General features: G+C 44.6%; 1 protein-coding gene across 7 annotated transcripts in view; it reads left to right on the top strand.

Moving 5' to 3' along the window:
* Positions 1–22,926, top strand: part of vps13b (vacuolar protein sorting 13 homolog B) — a 993,302-nt gene that overhangs the window by 527,325 nt on the left and 443,051 nt on the right. For all 7 annotated transcript variants that reach the window (XM_078215655.1, XM_078215652.1, XM_078215654.1 and 4 more), the window contains exon 22: positions 22,404–22,528. In XM_078215655.1, coding sequence (XP_078071781.1) covers positions 22,404–22,528 — 125 coding nt within the window. The remainder of the gene's footprint in view (positions 1–22,403; positions 22,529–22,926) is intronic.

The raw sequence follows: 22,926 nt of genomic DNA on the forward strand, positions 1-22,926 counted from the left end.
TTGTACAAACGGGATGGTCTACACCTGAACCAGAGGGGTACCAATATCCTGGGGGGGAAATTTGCTAATGCTCTTCGGGAGGGTTTAAACTAAGGGGGATGGGAACCTGAATTGTAGCTCCAGTGTACAGGAGGTTGAGAGTACTGAGGTCATGGATAAGGTTTCAAGGTCGCAGGAGTGTACTGGCAGGCAGGAAGGTGGTTTGAAGTGTGTATACTTCAACGCCAGGAACATCCGGAATAAGGTGGGTGAACTTGCAGCATGGGTTGGTACCTGGGACTTCGATGTTGTGGCCATCTTGGAGACATGGATAGAGCAGGGACAGGAATGGTTGTTGCAGGTTCCGGGGTTTAGATGTTTAAGTAAGAGCAGGGAAGGTGGTAAAAGAGGTGGAGGTGTGGCATTGTTAGTCAAGGACAGTATTACGGTGGCAGAAAGGACGTTTGATGAGGACTCGTCTACTGAGGTAGTATGGGCTGAGGTTAGAAACAGGAAAGGAGAGGTCACCCTGTTGGGAGTTTTCTATAGGCCTCCGAAAAGTTCCAGAGATGTAGAGGAAAGAATTGCAAAGATGATTCTGGATAGGAGCGAAAGTAACAGGGTAGTTGTTATGGGGGACTTTAACTTGACAAATATTGACTGGAAAAGCTATAGTTTGAGTACTTTAGAGGGGTCAATTTTTGTCCAATGTGTGCAGGAGGGTTTCCTGACACAGTATGTAGATAGGCCAACAAGAGGTGAGGCCACATTGGATTTGGTACTGTGTAATGAACCAGACCAGGTGTTAGATTTGGAGGTAGGTGAACACTTTGGTGATAGTGACCATAATTTGGTTACGTTTACTTTAGCAATGGAAAGGGATAGGTATATACCCAAGGGCAAGAGTTATAGCTGGGGGAAAGGAAATTATGATGTGATTAGGCGAGATTTAGGATGCATTGGTTGGGGAAGGAAACTGCAGGGGATGGGCGCAATTGAAATGTGGAGCTTGTTCAAGGAACAGCTACAGCGTGTCCTTGATAAGTATGTACCTGTCAGGCAGGGAGGAAGTGGTCGAGCGGGGGAACCCTGGTTTACTAAAGAAGCTGAATCTCTTGTGAAGAGGAAGAAGGAGACTTATGTAAAGATGAGATGTGAAGGCTCAGTTAGGGTGCTTGATAGTTACAAGTTAACCAGGAAGGACCTAAAGAGAGAGTTAAGAAGAGCCAGGAGGGGACATGAGAAGTCTTTGGCAGGTAGGATCAAGGAAAACCCTAAAGCTTTCTATAGGTATGTCAGGAATAAAAGAATGACGAGAGTAAGATTAGGGCCAGTCAAGGACAGTAGTGGGAAGTTGTGCGTGGAGTCTGAAGAGATAGGAGAGGCGCTAAATGAATATTTTTCGTCCGTATTCACGCAGGAAAAAGACAATGTTGTCGAGGAGAATACAGAGATACAGGCTATTGGACGAGACGGAATTGAGGTTAATAAGGTGGAGGTGTTAGCAATTCTGGAAAGTGTGAAAATAGATAAGTCCCCTGGGCTGGATGGGATTTATCCAAGGATTCTCTGGGAGGCTAGGGAGGAGATTGCAGAGCCTTTGGCTTTGATCTTTATGTCGTCATTGTCTACAGGAATAGTGCCAGAAGACTGGAGGATATCAAATGTTGTCCCCTTGTTTAAGAAGGGGAGTAGAGACAACCCTGGTAATTATAGACCAGTGAGCCTTACTTCTGTTGTGGGCAAAGTTTTGGAAAGGATGATAAGAGATAGGATTTATAAGCATCTAGAAAGGAATAATTTGATTAGGGATAGTCAACACGGTTTTGTGAAGGGTAGGTCGTGCCTCACAAACCTTATTGAGTTCTTTGAGAAGGTGACCAAAGAGGTGGATGAGGGTAAAGCAGTTGATGTAGTATATATGGATTTCAGCAAAGCGTTTGATAAGGTTCCCCATGGAAGGTCTTATGAGGAAAGGCTGAGGGACTTGGGGTTGTTTTCGTTAGAGAGAAGAAGGTTAAGAGGTGACTTAATAGAGGCATACAAGATGATCAGAGGATTAGATGGGGTGGATAGTGAGAGCCTTTTTCCTTGGATGGTGATAGCTAGCATGATGGGACATAGCTTTAAATTGAGAGGTGATAGATATAGGACAGATGTCAGAGGTAGGTTCTTTACTCAGAGAGTAGTAAAGGCGTGGAATGCCCTGCCTGCAGCAGTAGTGGACTCGCCAACATTAAGGGCATTTAAATGGTCATTGGATAAACATATGGATGATATTGGAATAATGTAGGTGAGATGGGTTTTGGATTGGTTTCACTGGTCGGTACAACATCGAGGGCCGAAGGGCCTGTACTGCGCTGTTATGTTCTATGTTCTAGTTAGCAATGCTACTTCACAGTGCCAGGGACCCGGGTTTGATTTCCGGCTTCAGTTACAGTCTGTGCGGAGTCTGCACGTTCTCCCCGTGTTTGCGTGGGTTTCCTCCGGGTGTTCCAGTTTTCCCCCACATTCCTAAAGACGTGCTGGTTAGGTGCATTGGCCATGCTAAATTCTCCCTCAGTGTACCCGAACAGGTGCCGGAGTGTGGCGACTAGGGGAGATTCACAGTAAATTTATTGCAGTTTTAATGTAAGCCTACTTGGGACAGTAATAAATAAACTTTAAGGTTGCTTGACAAAAAATAACCCTTGTTATCTGATTGCCTCTCCAATACTATCCTGCCCAGATCAATTTTGTTCAGCATTGAAAACTTCTATTTCTGCCAGCACTTTGGTTTTTGTGCTGCCAATGTCATCAACCTCCTTGGCTGCTCGCACAGATTTAGTATTCTGCTTGATCCATAATCAACCTTTCTCTCCCACACCTGGCAGCCATCAAATGTGTCTTTTCCACATCCAAACATTGTCTTTTTGAGTGTCTTCTGCTCCCTAAACCCTAAAACATGCCTCCATTGCTTGATTTCTCAAATGTTGGCTTCACCTCATTCATATTCTCAAACCTTCCTTGATCCTGAACTGCATAGGCTCTCCACAAACTGTTGCTTTTTCTTTATCATGTTTCACCAGCTTCCTCTCCCTCACCAGAAGATTGACTTGAATGGTCTTGCTCCCATTTCCAGCCATGGGTCAGTTGGGAGCACGCCCACCTCTGAATCATAAGATTCTGGGTTCAAGTCCCACGATGTGGAGATGCCGGCGTTGGACTGGGGTGAACACAGTAAGAGTTTTAAGAACACCAGGTTAAAGTCCAACAGGTTTATTTGGTAGCAAATACCATTAGCTTTTGGAGCGCTGCTCCTTCATCAGATGGAGTGGAAATGTGCACTCAAACAGGGCACAGAGGCACAAAAATCAAGTTACAGAATACTGATTAGAATGCGAATCCCTACAACCAGCCAGATCTTAAAGATACAGACAATGGGGGTGGAGGGAGCATTAAGCACAAGTTAAAGAGATGTGTATTGTCTCCACTCAGGACTGCCTGCAAGGCCAGGAGGCAAGCTGTGGGGGTTACTGATAATGTGACATAAATCCAACATCCCGGTTTAGGCCGTCCTCATGTGCGGAACTTGGCTATCAGTTTCTGCTCAGTGACTCTGCACTGTCGTGTGTCGTGAAGGCCTTGGAGAACACTTACCTGAAGATCAGAGGCTGAATGCCCATGACTGCTGAAGTGCTCCCCCACAGGAAGAGAACACTCCTGCCTGGTGATTGTCGAGCGGTGTTCATTCATCTGTTGTCGTAACGTCTGCATGGTTTCTCTAATGTACCATGCCTCGGGACATGCTTTCCTGCAGCGTATCAGGTAGACAACGTTGGCCGAGTTGCAAGAGTAGGTACCGTGTACCTGGTAGATGGTGTTCTCACGTGAGATGATGGCATCCGTGTCGATGATCCGGCACGTCTTGCAGAGGTTGCTGTGGCAGTGTTGTGTGGTGTCGTGGTGACTGTTCTCCTGAAGGCTGGGTAGTTTGCTGCGGACAATGGTCTGTTTGAGGTTGCGTGGTTGTTTGAAGGCAAGAAGTAGGGGTGTGGGGATGGCCTTGGCGAGATCACAGATCCGACCAAAGAACACACCCGTCAACTCAACATTGATCAAGACCTTTGATCCGGACCTTCAAAGCACCCTCCATGCTCTCATCCCACGTACTCCCCACGTTGGAGATCTCGACTGCCTCCCAAAGATACACAAGGCAAACACACCCGGCCGTCCAATCATATCAGGCAATGGGACCCTGTGCGAGAACCTCTCCGGCTATGTCGAGGGCATCTTGAAACCCATTGTACAAAGAACCCCCAGCTTTTGTCGCGACACTATGGACTTCCTACAGAAACTCAACGCACATGGAGCAGTTGAACCAGGAGCACTCCTCGTCACAATGGATGTCTCGGCACTCTACACCAGCATCCCCCACGATGATGGCATTGCTGCAACGGCCTCAGTACTCAACGCCGTCAACTGCCAGTTTCCAGATGCAATTTTACAACTCATCCGCTTCATCCTGGACCACAATGTCTTCACCTTCAACAACCAGTTCTTCATCCAGACACACGGAACAGCCATGGGGACCAAATTCGCACCTCAATATGCCAACATCTTCATGCACAGGTTCGAACAAGACTTCTTCACCGCACAGGACCTTCAACCGATGCTATACACTAGATACATCGATGATATTTTCTTCCTTTGGAGTCATGGTGAGCAATCACTGAAAGAACTATATGATGACATCAACAAGTTCCATCCCACCATCAGACTCACCATGGACGACTCTCCGGAATCGGTTGCATTCTTGGACACACGTGTCTCCATTAATGACGGTCACCTCAGCACCTCACTGTACCGCAAGCCCACGGATAACCTCACGATGCTCCACTTCTCCAGCTTCCACCCTAAACACGTTAAAGAAGCCATCCCCTACAGACAAGCCCTCCGAATACAAAGGATCTGCTCAGATGAGGAGGATCGCAACAGACACCTCCAGACGCTGAAAGATGTCCTCATAAGAACAGGATATGGCGCTCGACTCATCGATCGACAGTTCTGACGCGCCACAGTGAAAAACCGCACCGACCTCCTCAGAAGACAAACACGGGACACAGTGGACAGAGTACCCTTCAGCATCCAGTACTTCCCCGGAGCGGAGAAGCTACGGCATCTCCTCCGGAGCCTTCAACATGTCATTGATGAAGACGAACATCTCGCCAAGGCCATCCCCACACCCCTACTTCTTGCCTTCAAACAACCGCGCAACCTCAAACAGACCATTGTCCGCAGCAAACTACCCAGCCTTCAGGAGAACAGTCACCACACAACCCTGCCACAGCAACCTCTGCAAGACGTGCCGGATCATCGACACGGTTGCCATCATCTCACGTGAGAACACCATATACCAGGTACACGGTACCTACTCTTGCAACTCGGCCAACGTTGTCTACCTGATACGCTGCAAGAAAGGATGTCCCGAGGCATGGTACATTGGGGAAACTATGCAGACACTACAACAACGGATGAATGAACACCGCTCGACAATCACCAGGCAAGACTGTTCTCTTCCTGTGGGGGAGCACTTCAGCAGTCACGGGCATTCGGCCTCTGATCTTCAGGTAAGCGTTCTCCAAGGCGGCCTTCACGACACACGACAGTGCAGACTCACTGAGCAGAAACTGATAGTCAAGTTCCGCACACATGAGGACGGCCTGAACCGGGATGTTGGATTTATGTCACATTATCAGTAACCCCCACAGTTTGCCTCCTGGACTTGCAGGCTGTCCTGTCTGGAGACAATACACATCTCTTTAACCTGTGCTTAATGCTCCCCCCACCCACATTGTCTGTATCTTTAAGATCTGGCTGGCTGTAGGGATTCGCATTCTAATCAGTATTCTGTAACTTGATTTTTGTGCCTCTGTGCCCTGTTTGAGAGCACATTTCCACTCCATCTGATGAAGGAGCAGCGCTCCGAAAGCTCATGGTATTTGCTACCAAATAAACCTGTTGGACTTTAACCTGGTGTTGTTAAAACTCTTACTGTGTTCAAGTCCCACTCCAGGCCTTGAGCACAATAATCAAGGTTCATGCTCCAGTGCAGTACTGTTAGAGGTACCATCAGTCACATCTTTCACCTTTCAACTAAGGCTCCACCTGCCTGCTTGGGTGGATATAAAAGATCCCCTTACATTTCTTCGAAGATCAGCAGGAGAATTATCACAAAAAAGCAGAATATCTGGTTGTTATCTCATTGCTGTTTGTTTGAGTTTGCTTTGCGCAAATTGGCTACCACTTTTCATACATTACTACAGTGACTGCACTACAAAAGTACTTAATTGGCTTGAGACCATTTGTGATGTCTGGTTGTTGTGAAAAGTGCTGGATAAATATAAGTAATTTTTAAAAATCCATTTTTCAGAGTTGCTATGTCCGAACTCTGGTCCACAGACCATATGCAGTTAGTGAACCGTCGCTGCCTAACCCATGGAAACATCAGTAATTCACCTATTTGCAGTTTGGTCTCCTTGATTCCCCCTGTTTCAGTTGGTCAAAAATATTTTGGTTGCTGAACCAACCCACAAAGTGAGAGGGTCATATTGAGTCAAACCTTTTAGTCACCATGTATATCAAACCCAGTGAATCAAACTCATTTAATACAAATATAATCTTTCGCCAAAGATGTGCAGGTTAGGTGGATTGGCCATGGTAAATTGCCCCATCGTGTCCCAAGATGTGTACATGAGATGGATTAGCCGTAGTAAATGTGTGGGATTACGGGGACAGCGTGGGGGCGAGGACCTGGGTAAAATACTCTGTCAGAGAGTTGGTGCAGACTCGATGGGCCAAACAGCTTCTTTCTGCACTGTCGGGATTCTATGAATGCCTCGCATTAGATGTAATTCTGTAATTGGGCAGCATTTTCTGAACGTTGAATCTTGATGAGTTTCTGCAGTGTATCTTGTAAATGGTGCAAACTGCAGCCACAGTTTGTTGGTGGAGGAGTGAGTGAATGTTCATGGATGGGGTGCCAGTTAAGTGGGCCGCTTTGTCCTGGATGGTGTCAAGCTTTTTGAGTGTTGTTGGAGCTGCACTCATCCAGGCAACTGGAGGATATTCCATCACACTCCTGATTTGTGCCTTGCAGATGATGGACAGGCTTTGGGGAGTCAGAAATGAGTTACTCACCACAGGATTCCTAGTCTCTGACTGCTCTTGTAGCCACAGCATTTTTATGACCAGTCCAGTTCAGTTTCAGGTCAATGGTAACCCACAGGATGTTGAGTTATGTACAGGCCTCCTGACAGTGGTCAGGACCAGGGGCACAAAATGCACCACGAAATAGAAAGGGCATGTCAGAAAGGCAAGGTCACAGTGATCATGGGGGATTTCAATATGCAGGTGGACTGGGTAAATAATGTTGCCAGTGGACCCAAAGAAAGGGAATTCATTGAATGTTTACAGGATGGCTTTTTGGAACAGCTTGTGATGGAGCCCACGAGGGAACAGGCTATTCTGGACTTAGTGTTATGTAATGAGCCAGACGTGATAAAAGATCTTAAAGTAAGGGAACACTTAGGAAGCAGTGATCATAATATGGTAGAATTCAGTCTGCAATTTGAAAGAAGGAAGGCAGAATCAGATGTGAAGGTTCTACAGTTAAATAAAGGTAATTACAGGCGCATGAGGGAGGAACTGACAAAAATCGACTGGAAGCAGAGCCTAATGGGAAAGACAGTAGAACAGCAATGGCAGGAGTTTCTGGGAGTAATTGAGGACACAGTGCAGAGGTTCATCCCAAACAAAAGAAAGGTTATCAGAGGGGGGATTAGGCAGCCATGGCTGACAAAGGAAGTCAGGGAATGCATCAAGGCAAAAGAGAGAGCCTATAATGTGGCAAAGAGTAGTGGGAAGTCAGAAGATTGGGAAGGCTATAAAAACAAACAGAGGATAACAAAGAGAGAAATAAGGAAGGAGAGGATCAAATATGAAGGTAGGCTAGCCAGTAACATTAGGAATGATAGTAAAAGTTTCTTTAAATACATTAAAAACAAACGGGAGGCAAAAGTAGACATTGGGCCGCTCCAAAATGACGCTGGTAATCTAGTGATGGGAGACAAGGAAATAGCTGAGGAACCTAATAAGTACTTTGCGTCAGTCTTCACAGTAGAAGACATGAGTAATATCCCAACAATTCAGGAAAGTCAGGGGGCAGAGTTGAATATGGTTGCCATCACAAAGGAGAAAGTGCTAGAGAAACTAAAAGGTCTGAAAATTGATAAATCTCCGGGCCCAGATGGGCTACATCCTAGAGTTCTAAAGGAGATAGCTGAAGAAATAGTGGAGGCGTTAGTTATGATCTTTCAAAAGTCACTGGAGTCAGGGAAAGTCCCAGAGGATTGGAAAATCGCTGTTGTAACCCCACTGTTCAAGAAGGGAACAAGAAAAAAGATGGAAAATTATAGGCCAATTAGCCTAACCTCAGTTGTTGGCAAAATTCTAGAATCCATCGTTAAGGATGAGATTTCTAAATTCTTGGAAGTGCAGGGTCGGATTAAGACAAGTCAGCATGGATTTAGTAAGGGGAGGTCGTGCCTGACAAACCTGTTAGAGTTCTTTGAAGAGATAACAAATAGGTTAGACCAAGGAGAGCCAATGGATGTTATCTATCTTGACTTCCAAAAGGCCTTTGACAAGGTGCCTCACGGGAGACTGCTGAGTAAAATAAGGGCCCATGGTATTCGAGGCAAGGTACTAACATGGATTGACGATTGGCTGTCAGACAGAAGGCAGAGAGTTGGGATAAAAGGTTCTTTCTCAGAATGGCAACCGGTGACAAGTGGTGTCCCGCAGGGTTCAGTGTTGGGGCCACAGCTGTTCTCTTTATATATTAACGATCTAGATGACGGGACTGGGAGCATTCTGGCCAAGTTTGCCGATGATACAAAGATAGGTGGAGGGGCAGGTAGTATTGAGGAGGTGGGGAGGCTGCAGAAAGATTTAGACAGTTTAGGAGAGTGGTCCAAGAAGTGGCTGATGAAATTCAACGTGGGCAAGTGCGAGGTCGTACACTTTGGAAAAAAGAATAGAGGCATGGACTATTTTCTAAACGGTGACAAAATTCATAATGCTAAAGTGCAAAGGGACTTGGGAGTCCTAGTCCAGGATTCTCTAAAGGTAAACTTGCAGGTTGAGTCCGTAATTAAGAAAGCAAATGTAATGTTGTCATTTATCTCAAGAGGCTTGGAATACAAAAGCAGGGATGTACTTCTGAGGCTTTATAAAGCACTGGTTAGGCCCCATTTGGAGTACTGTGAGCAATTTTGGGCCCCACACCTCAGGAAGGACATACTGGCACTGGAGCGGGTCCAGCGGAGATTCACACGGATGATCCCAGGAATGGTAGGCCTGACATACGATGAACGTCTGAGGATCGTGGGATTATATTCATTGGAGTTTAGGAGGTTGAGGGGAGATCTGATAGAAACTTACAAGATAATGAACGGCTTAGATAGGATGGACGTAGGGAAGTTGTTTCCATTAACAGGGGAGACTAGGACGCGGGGGCACAGCCTTAGAATAAAAGGGAGTCACTTTAGAACAGAGATGAGGAGAAATTTCTTCAGCCAGAGAGTGGTGGGTCTGTGGAATTCATTGCCACAGAGGGCTGTGGAGGCCGAGACGTTGAGCGTCTTCAAGACAGAAATTGATAAATTCTTGATTTCTCGAGGAATTAAGGGCTATGGGGAGAGAGCGGGTAAATGGAGTTGAAATCAACCATGATTGAATGGTGGAGTGGACTCGATGGGCCGAATGGCCTTACTTCCGCTCCTATGTCTTATGGTCTTATGGACAGCATTATTGATTGCAATTCATTATTCAAGAAAGAGCAGGGGGTTTCTTGATGCCGTGACCAATATCATCAAAGTACATTATTTCATTGCTGTTGGAGGGAGATTGGTTGCTGTGTTTCCTACATCCTTTTTTTCCAAGATGGCACTGGAGCATGGCAACTTCTTGCAAGCTGTGCCCAGCGTACCCTCAATTCTATCTTTTTACATTCTGCACCCTTTCCTTCACTATGAATGGTATGCTTTGTCTGTATAGCGCACAAGAAACAATGCTTTTCACTGTATACTAATACATTTGATGATAATAAATCAAATCAAGTCCTTCATTAGCTGTCATACATTTAGTGATGACCTTGAGTTGTTAAAGGTGCAATATGAATGCTTTTTGTTTGGTAAAGTTAGTCGCTGAAACCTTGCTGCCGTTTACGCTGGTGGGATTTTACAGTCCTGCTGACAGTGTACCCCGGTCGTGGGGTTTCCGGCCGCAAGGGGTGTGTTCAACGGGAAACCCCATTGACAACAGCGGGACCCCCAAGATCCCATCGGCAGTGAGTGGTGTACTGCCACCCACCGCTGTGAAACACACCTCGGAGGAGGAAAATCCCACCCAATATTCTGTTATTCTGTGCCGACTGTGATGTTTCAATGGCATTGCTTGCTCTGCCTCAGAAATCCTTCAGATGGGATACGAGGATGTTTTGATCTTTAAGACCCAAGCAGTCACACCGTTAATGCTTTGCTGTGATGCAGCTAAAGCTTGTAGTTTGTGTAGTACAAATAGTCAATATAGACATTCCCTGCAGTCTTGGACATTGCCATGTCAAATACATCACATAGGCCTCACTCTAGCCTGGCCCAAGTCCCTTATGCTCCAAATCAGAAGTTTTGAAATCTGTTTTGACATAAGGACTTGATCTGCCAAAGAACCTGCAAACAGCAAGACTGATTTTTTACCCTTTAAAAAAAATCATTGGTATTATTGCTTTGTCGTCTCAGAATACATTTTGTGCATCTGTATTGTGTTTAAGGAAATTAAAACCCGTTGTCTGTTTGTGTGAGGGGGTAAGATTGGAAAAGCATTGATGTTTATTTTTGGAGGAATAGCACCATGATCAAAGAAAAGTTTAAAAAAATATGTATTTTAAACAAAGCTGAAAACATGAAAAACATCTGCATACCAAGCATGGTATTTAGGATCCTGCATTGGGGTTGGAAGGATAATAAGGAAAATGCTTCATTGAGCTGGTTAGCTTGATGTCTCTTTTAAAATACTGCACTGTATTTTGTTACAGCCTTTAAATAAAATTTTAAAGATGAAATGTGAATATTATTTGTGTAATGTGGAGCTTAAAAGGGTTGTGTCGCAGTACAGATGCCCATTCCATTTTTGACAATCTTGCCAGCTGTGTTGGTTGATGATATAAATGACTGTGGAATCCCTGAATGCCATGCAAGGGGATAAGATGGTTTTACTGATTTGCAGTTTGAGATTTGGCAATGCCATGCACTCATCAGGGGAGGTGATGTCCTAGTAGTATTAGAACAAAGAAAAGCACAGCATAGGAACAGGCCCTTTGGTCCTCCAAGCTTGTGCCGATCATGATGCCCTAACTAAACTTAAAAAAAATCCATTCTGCCCTTACTTGGTCCATATCCCTCTATTCCTTCCCTATTCATATACCTATCCAGATGCCCCTTAAATGTTGTTAGTGTGCCTGCTTCCACCACCTCTGGCAGCGCGTTCCAGGCACCCACCACACTCTGCATGAAAATCTTCCCCACACATGTCCCTTAAACTTTCTCCTTTCGCCTTGAACCTGTGCCCGCCTGTAATTGACACTTCCATCCTGGGAAAAAGCCTCTGACTATCCACCCCTGTCTATGCCGCTCACAATTTTGTAGACCTCTATCAGGTCGCCCCTCTATCTTTGTCTTTCCAGTGAAAACAATCCTAGTTTATTGAACTTCTCTTCATAGCCAACACCCTTGAGACCTGGTGAACCTTCTTTGCACTCTCTCCAAAGCTTCCACATCCTTCTGGTAGTGTGGTGACCAGGACTGCACGCTATACCCCAAATGCATCCGAACCGATGCTGTAACATGATTTCCCAACTCTTGTACTCAGTGCCCTGGTCGATGAAGACAAGCATGCCCTATGTCTTCTTAATCAACTTGACCACCTCTGTTGCCACTTTCAGGGAACTGTGGACCAGCACGCCCAGATTTCCCTATATGTTAGTGTTCCTAAGGGTTCTGCCATTTACAGTATAATTCACATAGTTATCATAATTATCGCCAGACTATTAATCCAGAAACTGAGCTAATGTTTTGAGAACCTGGTTCGAATCCTGCCATGCAGATGGTGGAATTTGAATTCAATAAAATCTGTACTTAAAAATCTACTGATGAACTTGAAATCATTGTCGATTGTCATAAAAGCCCATCTGGTTCACTAGGGAAGGAAATCTGTTGTCCTTCCCTGGTCTGGCTTACGTGCGATTCCAGACCCACAGCAATGTGGTTGACTCTCAACTGCCCTCCAAGGGCAACTAGGCAATATATGCTAGCCAGCCAGCAATGCCCATGTCCCACAAATGAATAAGAAAAGATACAGGGGGTGATTTTCCCACCCCGCCCCGCTAATTTCCCAGCGCAGTGGGGTGGGAGAATCTCGCAGCTGGGCATGCGCAGGATTCGTTCATGCGTTCCCGCCACGAATGCGTCACCCAACACCGGATTTCTGGCGCCGTCAGATCTGCGCTGGAAACTGCCGGGAAGACCAGATAAGTGATTTAAATCTGTTTTTAATATAATTTAAATGTAATTAGCGGGTTCGGGACTGAATTCTCCGGGTTAGCTAGTCTCTCCCACCCCGCCAGAGTGTTTCACTTATCTTGGGGAGGGTTGTAGGGTCATGGAGAGATTTGAAAACATGGATGAGAATTTTAAAAGCAAGATGTTGCTTGATAGAGAGCTAAACTATTCAGGAGGTATGGGACTTGTTGTGAGTTAAGACATGAGCTGTTGTGATTTGAATGCCCTCAAGTTGAAAGAGGGTAGAGTGTGCGAGACCAGGCAGGGGTTTGTTGGAATAGTCAAATCTAAAGATAGCATAGGCATGAACGAAGATGTCTGAAGCAGCTGAGCCGAGGCAGGGGGAAGGTTGGGCAGTGTTACGGAGATTGGAATCAGTGGGTGTAGTGATGGCATGACTATGAGGTGGGAAGTACATCTCAGGATTGAGTGTGAGACCAAGGTTGTGAACAAACTGGCTCAATCATAGAATCCCTACAATGCAGAAGAAGGCCATTCGGCCCATCAAGTCTGTACTGACCACAATCACACCCAGGCCCTATTCCTGTAACTCCACACATTTACCCTAAGACAGTTGCCAGAGAGAAGGTTAAGGTTAGGGAAGAGGATGGAAACATACTGTTGAGATTGAGTGTCAGCCTAAACTCATTAAATGGAGTAGGCTCGAGGGGCCAAATGACCTACTCCTTTTATTACTTGTATATGATCCCCAAACTTTTACTTTATGCCTTCATACCCATGTCAAGGTCATAAAAAAAGAGTGGTTGCCTCACAATGACTCTGGACCTGAACGCTATTGTTTAATTATCATCCACTGAGATGATCATGAGCTGATAATCATTTGTTGCTGACTTCAGTCCAACTCCAGTTGGTTTTGATGCCCAGAAAGTACTGGAGTTGCTTGTCATTGAGAGAGACTGCCATTTTATCTCTGGTGCCTTGGCTGAAATTGAGCTCATATTAATTGTATGCCAGACCTCTTTTTGCCAGCTGGCAACAACCTAGTGAAATGAGTTGGGCAGTCTCGAAGCCCATTACTCCATTGAGCTGGCCCATAACCGCAAATTGTCTAAAATTAACTGCAAATTGGCAATCAACCTGAGAAGGCAGCAGGGCAGCTGGTGTAGGAAATGGAAACATTCATACTCGTGTGGAAGGAATGTCTTTCTGTGCTTGGAATTTAGGCGTATTGTTGGAATTGTATTTTGCATAGAGTTGAGCTATATCTAACTGGGAAGTGCTTGATTTGCTGCAGGTTTCCAAAGTAATGGTCCTTTTACCCAGCACTGATATTCTTCCTTTTTGTTGAGACAAAATTTTGCAAATAATTATTACTTTTCCTTATTTATTGATTTGCTGACTCTACCACATGATGGGGCAGATGGTATTTGAAGGGTCAGGTAGATAGGTTCTTTGTTGCTCACTCTCCGATGCCTCAAATTCACCTCTGTATGTTCCTGACCCAGTCTCTGTGTGTTTGGAGCCTTCCTGAATGATCCTTCTCTATTTTTGTTGGTCACAACCAGGGACTTCCGTGTGTCAGTGGGTATGTTTATCCTTTTCAGGGATTCTTTGGGGATCTCCTTAAAGTTTCTCCCCTGTCCTCCTGGGAGTCTCCTGTCTCAATCGAGTTCCAGGTAGAACACTTACATCAGGAGTCTGGTATCAGCCATAAAAGTGACTAGTTCTGACCAGCAGAGTAGGTTTTGGCGATAAATCAAGGCGAGGGGAATATATAACGAGACCTGGGTATCCTCCTACACCAGCCGCTGAAGGTAAGCATGCAGGTGCCGCAGGCAAATGGTCTCTTGGCGTTCATAAGGAGACGTTTCGAGTACAGGAGCAGGGATGTCTTGCTGCAATTATACAGGGTCTTGGTGAGGCCAACCCAGAATATTGTGTGCAGTTTTGGTCTCCCTAACTGAGGAACGATGTTCTTGCTGTAGAGGAAGTGTAGCGAAGGTTTAACGGACTGATTCCTGGGATGACAGAACTGACGGATGAGGAGAAATTGGGTTGGTTAGGATTATATTTGTTGGATTTCAGAAGAATGTGGGGGGATCTCATAGAAACCTATAAAATTCTAACAGGACTAGACAGGATAGATGCAAGAAGGATGTTCCCGATGGTGGGGGTGTTCGGAACCAGGGGTCACAGTCAAAGGATACGGGGTAAACCTTTTAGGATTGAGATGAGAAGAAATTTCTTCACCCAGAGAGTAGTGAGCCCATGGAATTTGCTAACACGGCAAGCAGTTGAGGTCAAAATATTGTACTTTATCAAGAAGGAGTTAGATATAGCACTTGGGCCGAAAGGAATCAAAAGATATGGGGGGAAGGTGGGATCAGGCTTTTGATGATCGGCCATGATCATAATGAATTGCGGAGCAGCTGATGAAGGGTCATTCAGACTCGAAAAGGTGGCTCTATTCTCTCTCCACGGATGCTGTCAGATCTGTTTTTACCTCTCTGCAGTTCCTTGTTATAGTGGATATTGGGGTCGAACAGGCACTATGGACACACTGTGGCTTCTGAATGCTGAGATTGAGAGGTTGACAGTGAGTCGCTGACTGAGAAGGCCTGCTTTGGTGGAGTCTTTGAGGCCTTCGATGTTAATTTTCTCTTAGCATTGTTTTTATTTGTGGGCCAGACTGATGTTGAGAGTAGATCAAGCAGGATTGTGATCAGTTCATCAGTACCTGTTGTGGCGCATGTGATATGGACATCTCTCCGATTGATTGCTTGAACAATAATTTGGACGGTGGGTTTTGCTTGTCTCACTGGTGGAATAAGGTTTTGGTGATGACAAGGTCATGTTCTAGATATTCTTTCAGGACGTGGACTTCTTTGGAGTTTGTTTTCCATATTCCTTCATTGTCTATCGCAGAGATATGTGTTCCTCCTGACTCTGGCATTGAAGTGTCCAAGGAGGACCAGTTTGTCGTCTGTTGGGACTTGGGCTAAGGATTGCTCCAGGTTGCTTTAGAACCCCTTCTTGATGGTCGCACCTGTTGCCTCAGATGACAGTATACCAATAGCAGTGGCATGCTGATTCCACATTCGGGTGAGCTCAACTGTCATGAGGTGTTTACTTATCCCACAGAAGGAGTTGCTGAAGCACCAAAAAAGCTGGATAAAAGCAAATTACTGCAGATGCTGGAATCTGAAAGCAAAGGAGAAAATGCTGGAAAATCTCAGCAGGACTGGCAGCCTCCGTAAGGAGAGAAAGGAGCTGACGTTTCGAGTCCAGACGACCCTTTGTCAAAGCTAAAAGGCAGAGAAAGTGGGAGATATTCGTACGGCAGGGTAGGGAATGGAAGGTGAGTCATAGCCACTTGTTTCCTCTTGTTTTTGTGGCTATGACTGGAAGACCCACTTGTTTCATCAGTTGGCCTTCTCCTGCACGTCATGTATCACTCTCAGCAGCGGTGTTGGTGTCGAGGCATCTGAGTTCCCGATGGCAGTGTGACCCTCAGGTCTGTCACTGTTGGGGGTTGTTCATGAGAGTCCTGACATTGCAGGTCTCAAACTTCATGTTGAGGAGTGGAAGGTGCATGTGATTGATTTTATTTTTAACGTGGGGTGGTCACAGAGCCCGCAGTTGAGCCACTTGCCACAGCATGTCCATCATCCAGCGTGCTCCAGTAGATAAGGGGTTTTTCTTCCCTTATAAGTAAGTGAGGAATCTCCCAGTATAACTGTCTCTGTGGTTTCTCTGAGGATTCGACTGGTTTTCTGCCAAAGTTATACTGAGTTACTGGCAGTGCCTCTGCAAAATTTCAGCCGCAGTTTGTTTTAAACAAGACCCCAAGGAACCATATTCTGGTAATCATGAGAGATTTTTTAATATTTGAAGTATGTGCACAGCTCAGGAACAGCCAATATGGAGGGGTGGTGGAATAAGTGAATTACAGAGAGATAACAAACGTTGCCATAATAATAAATGAAGTGGGGAGGATGCTACATGATATGCCACATTGATCAGTACAACATGAGTGTAATACACTTGAATTTGGATGGCAATTAAGACTGAGGTCAAAAATGTACAGAACTTAACAATAAGCTTGTGGGAGAATGCAATTGTTGGACAAACCTACTAACATGCCAATAACAAAAGTTTAAAGTCTGTTTTTCACTGATGCAGAAAGAATGGATAAAAATACCATTATGCCACCATGGTAGCATAGTGGTTAGCACTGCTGCTTCACAGCGCCAGGGATCCGGGTTCGATTCCCAGCTTGGGTCACTGTCTGTGTGGAGTCTGCACATTCTCCCCGTGTCTGCTTGGGTTTCCTCCGGGTGCTCCGGTTTCCTCCCACAGTCTGAACGCCGTGCTGGTTCGGTGCATTGAACCGAACAGGCGCCGGACTGTGGCGACTAGAGGGACTTCACAGTAACTTCATTGCAGTGTTCATGTAAGCCTTACTTGTGACCAATAAATAAACTTTAGATGCCTGGCAAAAAAAGTCAGTTGATAATTATTCAAATGTTAAAAAGTTTCAGACTGCAGCAAAAAGTTGTTGGCAACAGCAATGGTGAGAAACAAGAGATTACTTTTTGCTTACAAGCCCATTGTTAAAAAACTCAATGAAGAACAACGCACCTCAGGGACATTTGATGAGAACAAAAAAATGTTATTCTATGCTCTGTAAAGCTCATTGGCAAGATCGAATTCGGAATGCATTGTGCAATTTCAGGCTGGATCCTATTGAGGATATTTATGCATTGGAGCATTTAGGGAAAAGTAACTTAGGATGAGTTATGAGGAAATACTCAGAACGGAACATGTTCTTGTTGAAGGCATTAAAATGAAAGGCAACATGACCCACGACTTAATATACTTGGAGGCACAAGAAAATGTACATGGATAACATCACATTAGTATAATCTTGCTAAAGAATCATGTAGCCATCTATCAAGAATCTTATTTTTATTTATTGCTGTCTTTTTAGTGACAGCTTCAATATTTATGGCAGAACATTCCTTTAAAATATGGCCTTGTTACTTTCACAATTTCGATCACAGGTGATCAAAGTTAATCTTGCAATTGCAATGAGTCCACCTTATTCTCTTTTTCTATCTAAATTTTAATTCTGACTGGTGCTTCCTGACTTCTGTGAGTGAATGTCAATGGGCTCCAATTTCGATTAGAGATTGGCATTTGCTAGCATTTTCAAATGGGATTTTCTTCATTTATTCACAGGGTGTGGGTGTTGCTGGCTAGGCTAGCATTTTTATTGCCCGTCCCTAATCGCCTTTGGGAAGGTGGTGGTGAGCCGCCTTACTGAACTGTAGGAACACCCACAGTGCTGTTTGGGATGCAGCTCCAGGATTTTGACCCAGAGAAGTTAACCACTTGCTGAAAGGAAAAGAAAAAGATAGTAATTTGTAGAGTTGATGGCAGATTCGTTTTGGGCGTTATTCCTGGCCACATTGGATTTCGTGTATACTGCAGCCACATGTAAATCAGGGTAGGCAGAGCAAATATTCAAAAGGGAACCTTACTGATTTTCCACACAAACCAGGAGATGCGCTTCTCCCTGCCCAACTTTCCTATGCTCGCTGCACCCAGGAGATTTTTTTCTGTCTTGGTACATTTTCAAGAAGATATCTCCCAGTAAGTGTAATATGCAAGTCCCGTATCTAGTTGAACATAAGAATTAGAAGCAGAAGTAGGCAAATTCAGTCTTACAAGCCTGCTTCGCCATTCAATCAGATCATGACTGATCTCTCCCTGGTCTCAAATCCACCTTCCCACCTGTTCCCCATATCCCTTTTTTAAATTAGAAATATATCTATCTCCTTCTTGAAACTATTCAACGATTCAGACTCCACCGGGCGATGGGGCAGTGAGTTCCACAAATTCACCACCATCTGCGAGAAGTAGTTCCTCCTCATCTCAGTTTTAAATCTACAGCCTCTCAACCTATACTTCAGACCTCTTGTTCTAGATTGTTCTAGATTTCCAACTTTATATATTTCAATCAGATCCCCTCTCATCCTTCGAAACTCCAGCGAGGATCAGCCCAAACTGTTTAATTCCTCCTCATATGTCAACCCATTCATCCCCGGAATCAATCTGGTGAACCTCCTCTGAACTGCCTCCAATGCCATCACATCCTTCCTCAAATAAGGAGACCAAAACTGGACACAATACTTTTGATGTGGTCTCACCAACACCATATACAATTGGAACAACACTTTGCTACATTTATACTCCGGTCCCTTTGCAATAAATCACAACATCCCATTTTTGTTAGATGCTGCACCTGCATACCGACTTCCTGTGATTCATAAACATAGACACCCAGATCCCTCTGCCCAGATGCATTTTGAATCTGCTTTCCATGTCGGTAATAATTTGCCTTTCTGTTTGTTAAGTGCGTATGTTAAGCAACTTATTCCCATTCAGCCTAGGTGTTCTGCTACACATCAAACAAAACGTTTTCATCAGTCTTCAGCTCATTTTTCCAAGATTACATTTTATAAAATGTTCTGGGTCTTCCTCTATGACCGACAAGCTCCCTATAAAATGTGGTTACAGTTCTCGGGGAGATTTGGATGTTTCACTTTGATATGTATCCATTGTGGATCACGCGCCATCAGAAAATCTGAGCTTTAAGTGCAGTCAGGCTATTTGAATGAGATGAAGCAACAAAATGCTGCCAATTTTTATCTTTGACCAAGGTTCATAGGAGCAGGAGGAGGCTGTTCATTGTCATGAGCTTGTTCCATCGTTCAGTTAGATCATAGATGATATGTATCTCAACTCCATGTAGCCGCCTTCATTCCTTATCCCTTGCTATCCCGGCCTAAAAGCTGCCAATTTCTATCTTAGAATTTTCAATTGACTCGGAACTCGGACAGCTTTTTGGGGAACGGCGTTCCAAATGTTCTGGGCCACCGGATGATGATTGAGAGCAGGATCTATAGCGCCTTTTCCTGAATCTACCCCCACGTAACCACCTCCTCCCCCATCCCTCCAGCACCTTTTATCACATTACTGAGACTAATTTAAAAGTCTGTACTGCTGCTCATACTGTGAATGTAGGACTGTGTACTCATTTGTATTTTTGAGTATCACACACCAGAAAGTGCAGGTTTTCACTGAAGTTTGGGGATATATAAAAACCATTTCTCAGTAAACGACTTTTTAAAAAATAAGTTCATGTTGAGCAATACCCAGTAATATTTCCGGAGTACCAAAGGACTTTTCAAAGATAATTGGCAGCCCGTGAACAAGTAAAAACCAGTTGAGTGTATCAGAATAATTCTGGCACTGGAGTGATCAAAATAATGCAATTATACACTTGAATAAGTATCAATAGGGCCATAAAACCTGAGATCACGACAGCATTAATTTTTAACCAACATGGGGCGATTTTATACGCTCCTTGTAAAATTACTTCTGCTAAGTTATCTGTTCTGAATTTTTTCCACGAACCGAAAGAAAGACTTGAATTTATATGATACCTTTCACAACTCTGAACACAGCAGAACATTTTGCAATCCAATGAGGTACTTATGAAGTGTGGTCATTGTTACAATGTTGGAAACATGGCAATGAATTTTTGCACAGCAAGACCCCCCCCCCCCCCCGCCCCCCCGCGGCCGAACAACAATCAAAATATATTATCAGATAATCTATTCCAGGTAGTGTTTGAGGTATACATATTGGCCAACACAGCAAGAGAAATTCCCTGGATTTTTTCAAATAATGCTATTGTGTCCACCTGAAAAGAGACCAGGCCTTAGTTTAACTCCAAATCAAAAAAGACAGCACCTCCAACAGTGCCTCTACTTTCTCAAGAGGCTAAGGAAATTCAGCATGTCCGCTACGACTCTCATCAACTTTTACAGGTGCACCATAGAAAGCATTCTTTCTGGTTGTATCACAGCTTGGTATGGCTCCTGCTCTGTCCAAGACCACAAGAAACTGAACAAAGCCCAGTCCATCATGCAAACCGGCCTCCCATCCATTGACTCCGTCTATACTTGCCGCTGCCTTAAAAAGGTAGCCAGCATAATCAAGGACTCCACGCACCCTGGACATATTCTTTTCCACCTTCTTCCTTCCGGATAAAAATACAAAAGTTTGAGATCACGTACTAACCAATTCAAAGACAGCTTCTTCCTTGCTGCCATCAGACATCTGAATGGACCTGCGTTATATTAAGTTGATCTTTCTCTATACTGTAGCTTGGGCTGTAGCACTACATTCTGCACCCTCTCCTTTTCTTTTCCCCTATGTACTCTATGAACGGTATGCTTTATATAGCTGGCAAGAAAAAATACTTTTCGTTGTACACCAGTGATCGATAGAGCAGAGTAGGGCCGGATAATCACGGGTGAGGAGTTTAACGTGATCAGTGTCAATGGGGCCAGACAGAACAGGTGTGGTGAAAAGAGGAAGCACTTCAGGCTTAATGAAGTGTGAACTGATTGTATCAATCATGAACAGTTTAATCTGCCCTGGAGCTATCAGTCAGAAAAACTTTTAGCAGTGAATGGACCATCAATTCCTTGTGTAAACGAACCTTGGCTAATCTCCTCTTTAATCTGCTCTGGAGCTGTCAATCAAAGCACTTCAAAGAGGTTTGAGAGCTGCTGGGGCTTATGAGAGAAAGCAAAAGGATCTCCCTGGTGAAACTGACAGCTCCTGTCACCTAAGCACTTTAAAGAGATCTGGCAACAACTGGGGCTTCTGAAACCAACCAAGTGCAATCCCTACTGCAGAATAGAGTGCTGCTGTGATTTTGAATGCTTCCAGGGAGCGCGGATTTTAATGAGATCAGGCCACTTCATAGGTTTTGAAGAACACAGAATAATAAAGATTTATAGCAGAATGGTGCCTGAAATCACCATCATTTGCACATTTTCCAGGGCAAAGAAAAGTCCAACCATGAGTCCCCCATCCTGAAGGAGAGGCCTGAGGTACCCCTCCCCCGCCAGCCTGAGCGCACCCCACCCTCCCCCTTCCCCACTCTGGCAGCCTGACAGAGGAACCCATGGGCACAGTCGGAGGCAGTACTCACCTTCTTCCTCCCCCTCAGAATCCATGGTGCCTTGTTCCTGATAATCAGGACCAGGGGAGATTGGTGCCCGTGGGACTTCCAGTTGGGGGATGTGGGAGCATCCAGCCTCAAACCCTGAAACAACATTCAGGTGAGAGCCTGACCGGGCGGACGTAGTGGGTCAGGAGACTTGCAACGGGTTTGATGCTTGGCAAAATCTCGATTTGCCCCTCTTGCTTGATTCACCGGCCATCAGGAATCCCGGCTGGGAATCATCGGCCCAATTTGCAACCTGTTTCTAAACTGAATATATTGTCCCAAAGTCATCGCGAAGGCACAATTCACATTTTGTTTGAATGGGATTTTAATATTTAATCAAAGTATTTTATTCGTGGTTAAGCTCCCAACTATAGTTTTCATTCAGCATGACAATTTCAGTTTAGGGAAAATATTTGAAACACATTTTTTTGCTTTTAGCATGCTATTTATAAATGTGTTTTGCAGAATAAATATGACCGAGACCTCTTTCCTACATTAGCACTGTAACAGTTTGTAAATCTGCTTGTGGTCGAGAAAACAAGAGTAAAATCGGAATGAATCCTGTTTTGAATGCACATTGCGAATCAGACTGCTCTTCAGTATTTTAGCAATGGAATTTACATGGCATCATAAGGTTGTAATGTGTATGAAGTGCAGGTACTTCTATACCTTGGCTTTCCATTACTAATTGCCACTGTCATTTGTTCTTATTAAAGAATCTCGCCTGCTCTCTGTCCCCATAAAAGTAATGCAAAGTTCTGAAGAATGGAGCAGTCCAGAAGAAAGAATGAAGGAATACATTGGATTAGTATGGGATGCAGTCAAACGCCTAACACTTCAGGTAGGTGGTGCCATTCTTGGCCATGGTGCTCCTATTATTTTTAAATAATATAAACAGTACTTTTCAGGATGCTTTCATCTCAGACTCTGCTGCCCGTATCCTGACTCACCCCAAATCCTGTTCACCCATCAGTCCTGTGCTCTCTGACCTTTGTTCACCCCAGGTCCAGCAATGACTTGATTTTAAAATTCTTATTCAGTTCCCTCCATGGTCCTCACCTCCCCTCCAGTCCCGCAGCCACCCCAGGTCTCTGCTCTCTTCCCAATATTGGCCTCCCTTCCCATTGTTGGCAGTGAGACCACTTTGGACCTAAGCCTTGGAATTCCCATCCTGAACCTCTTCACCTACTTGCCTCTCATTCCTTTAAGATTTGCCTTGAAACCTAAAGTCTAATTTCT

Source organism: Mustelus asterias, chromosome 7 (assembly GCF_964213995.1).
Source record: "Mustelus asterias chromosome 7, sMusAst1.hap1.1, whole genome shotgun sequence".
NCBI classification, from domain to species: domain Eukaryota; kingdom Metazoa; phylum Chordata; class Chondrichthyes; order Carcharhiniformes; family Triakidae; genus Mustelus; species Mustelus asterias.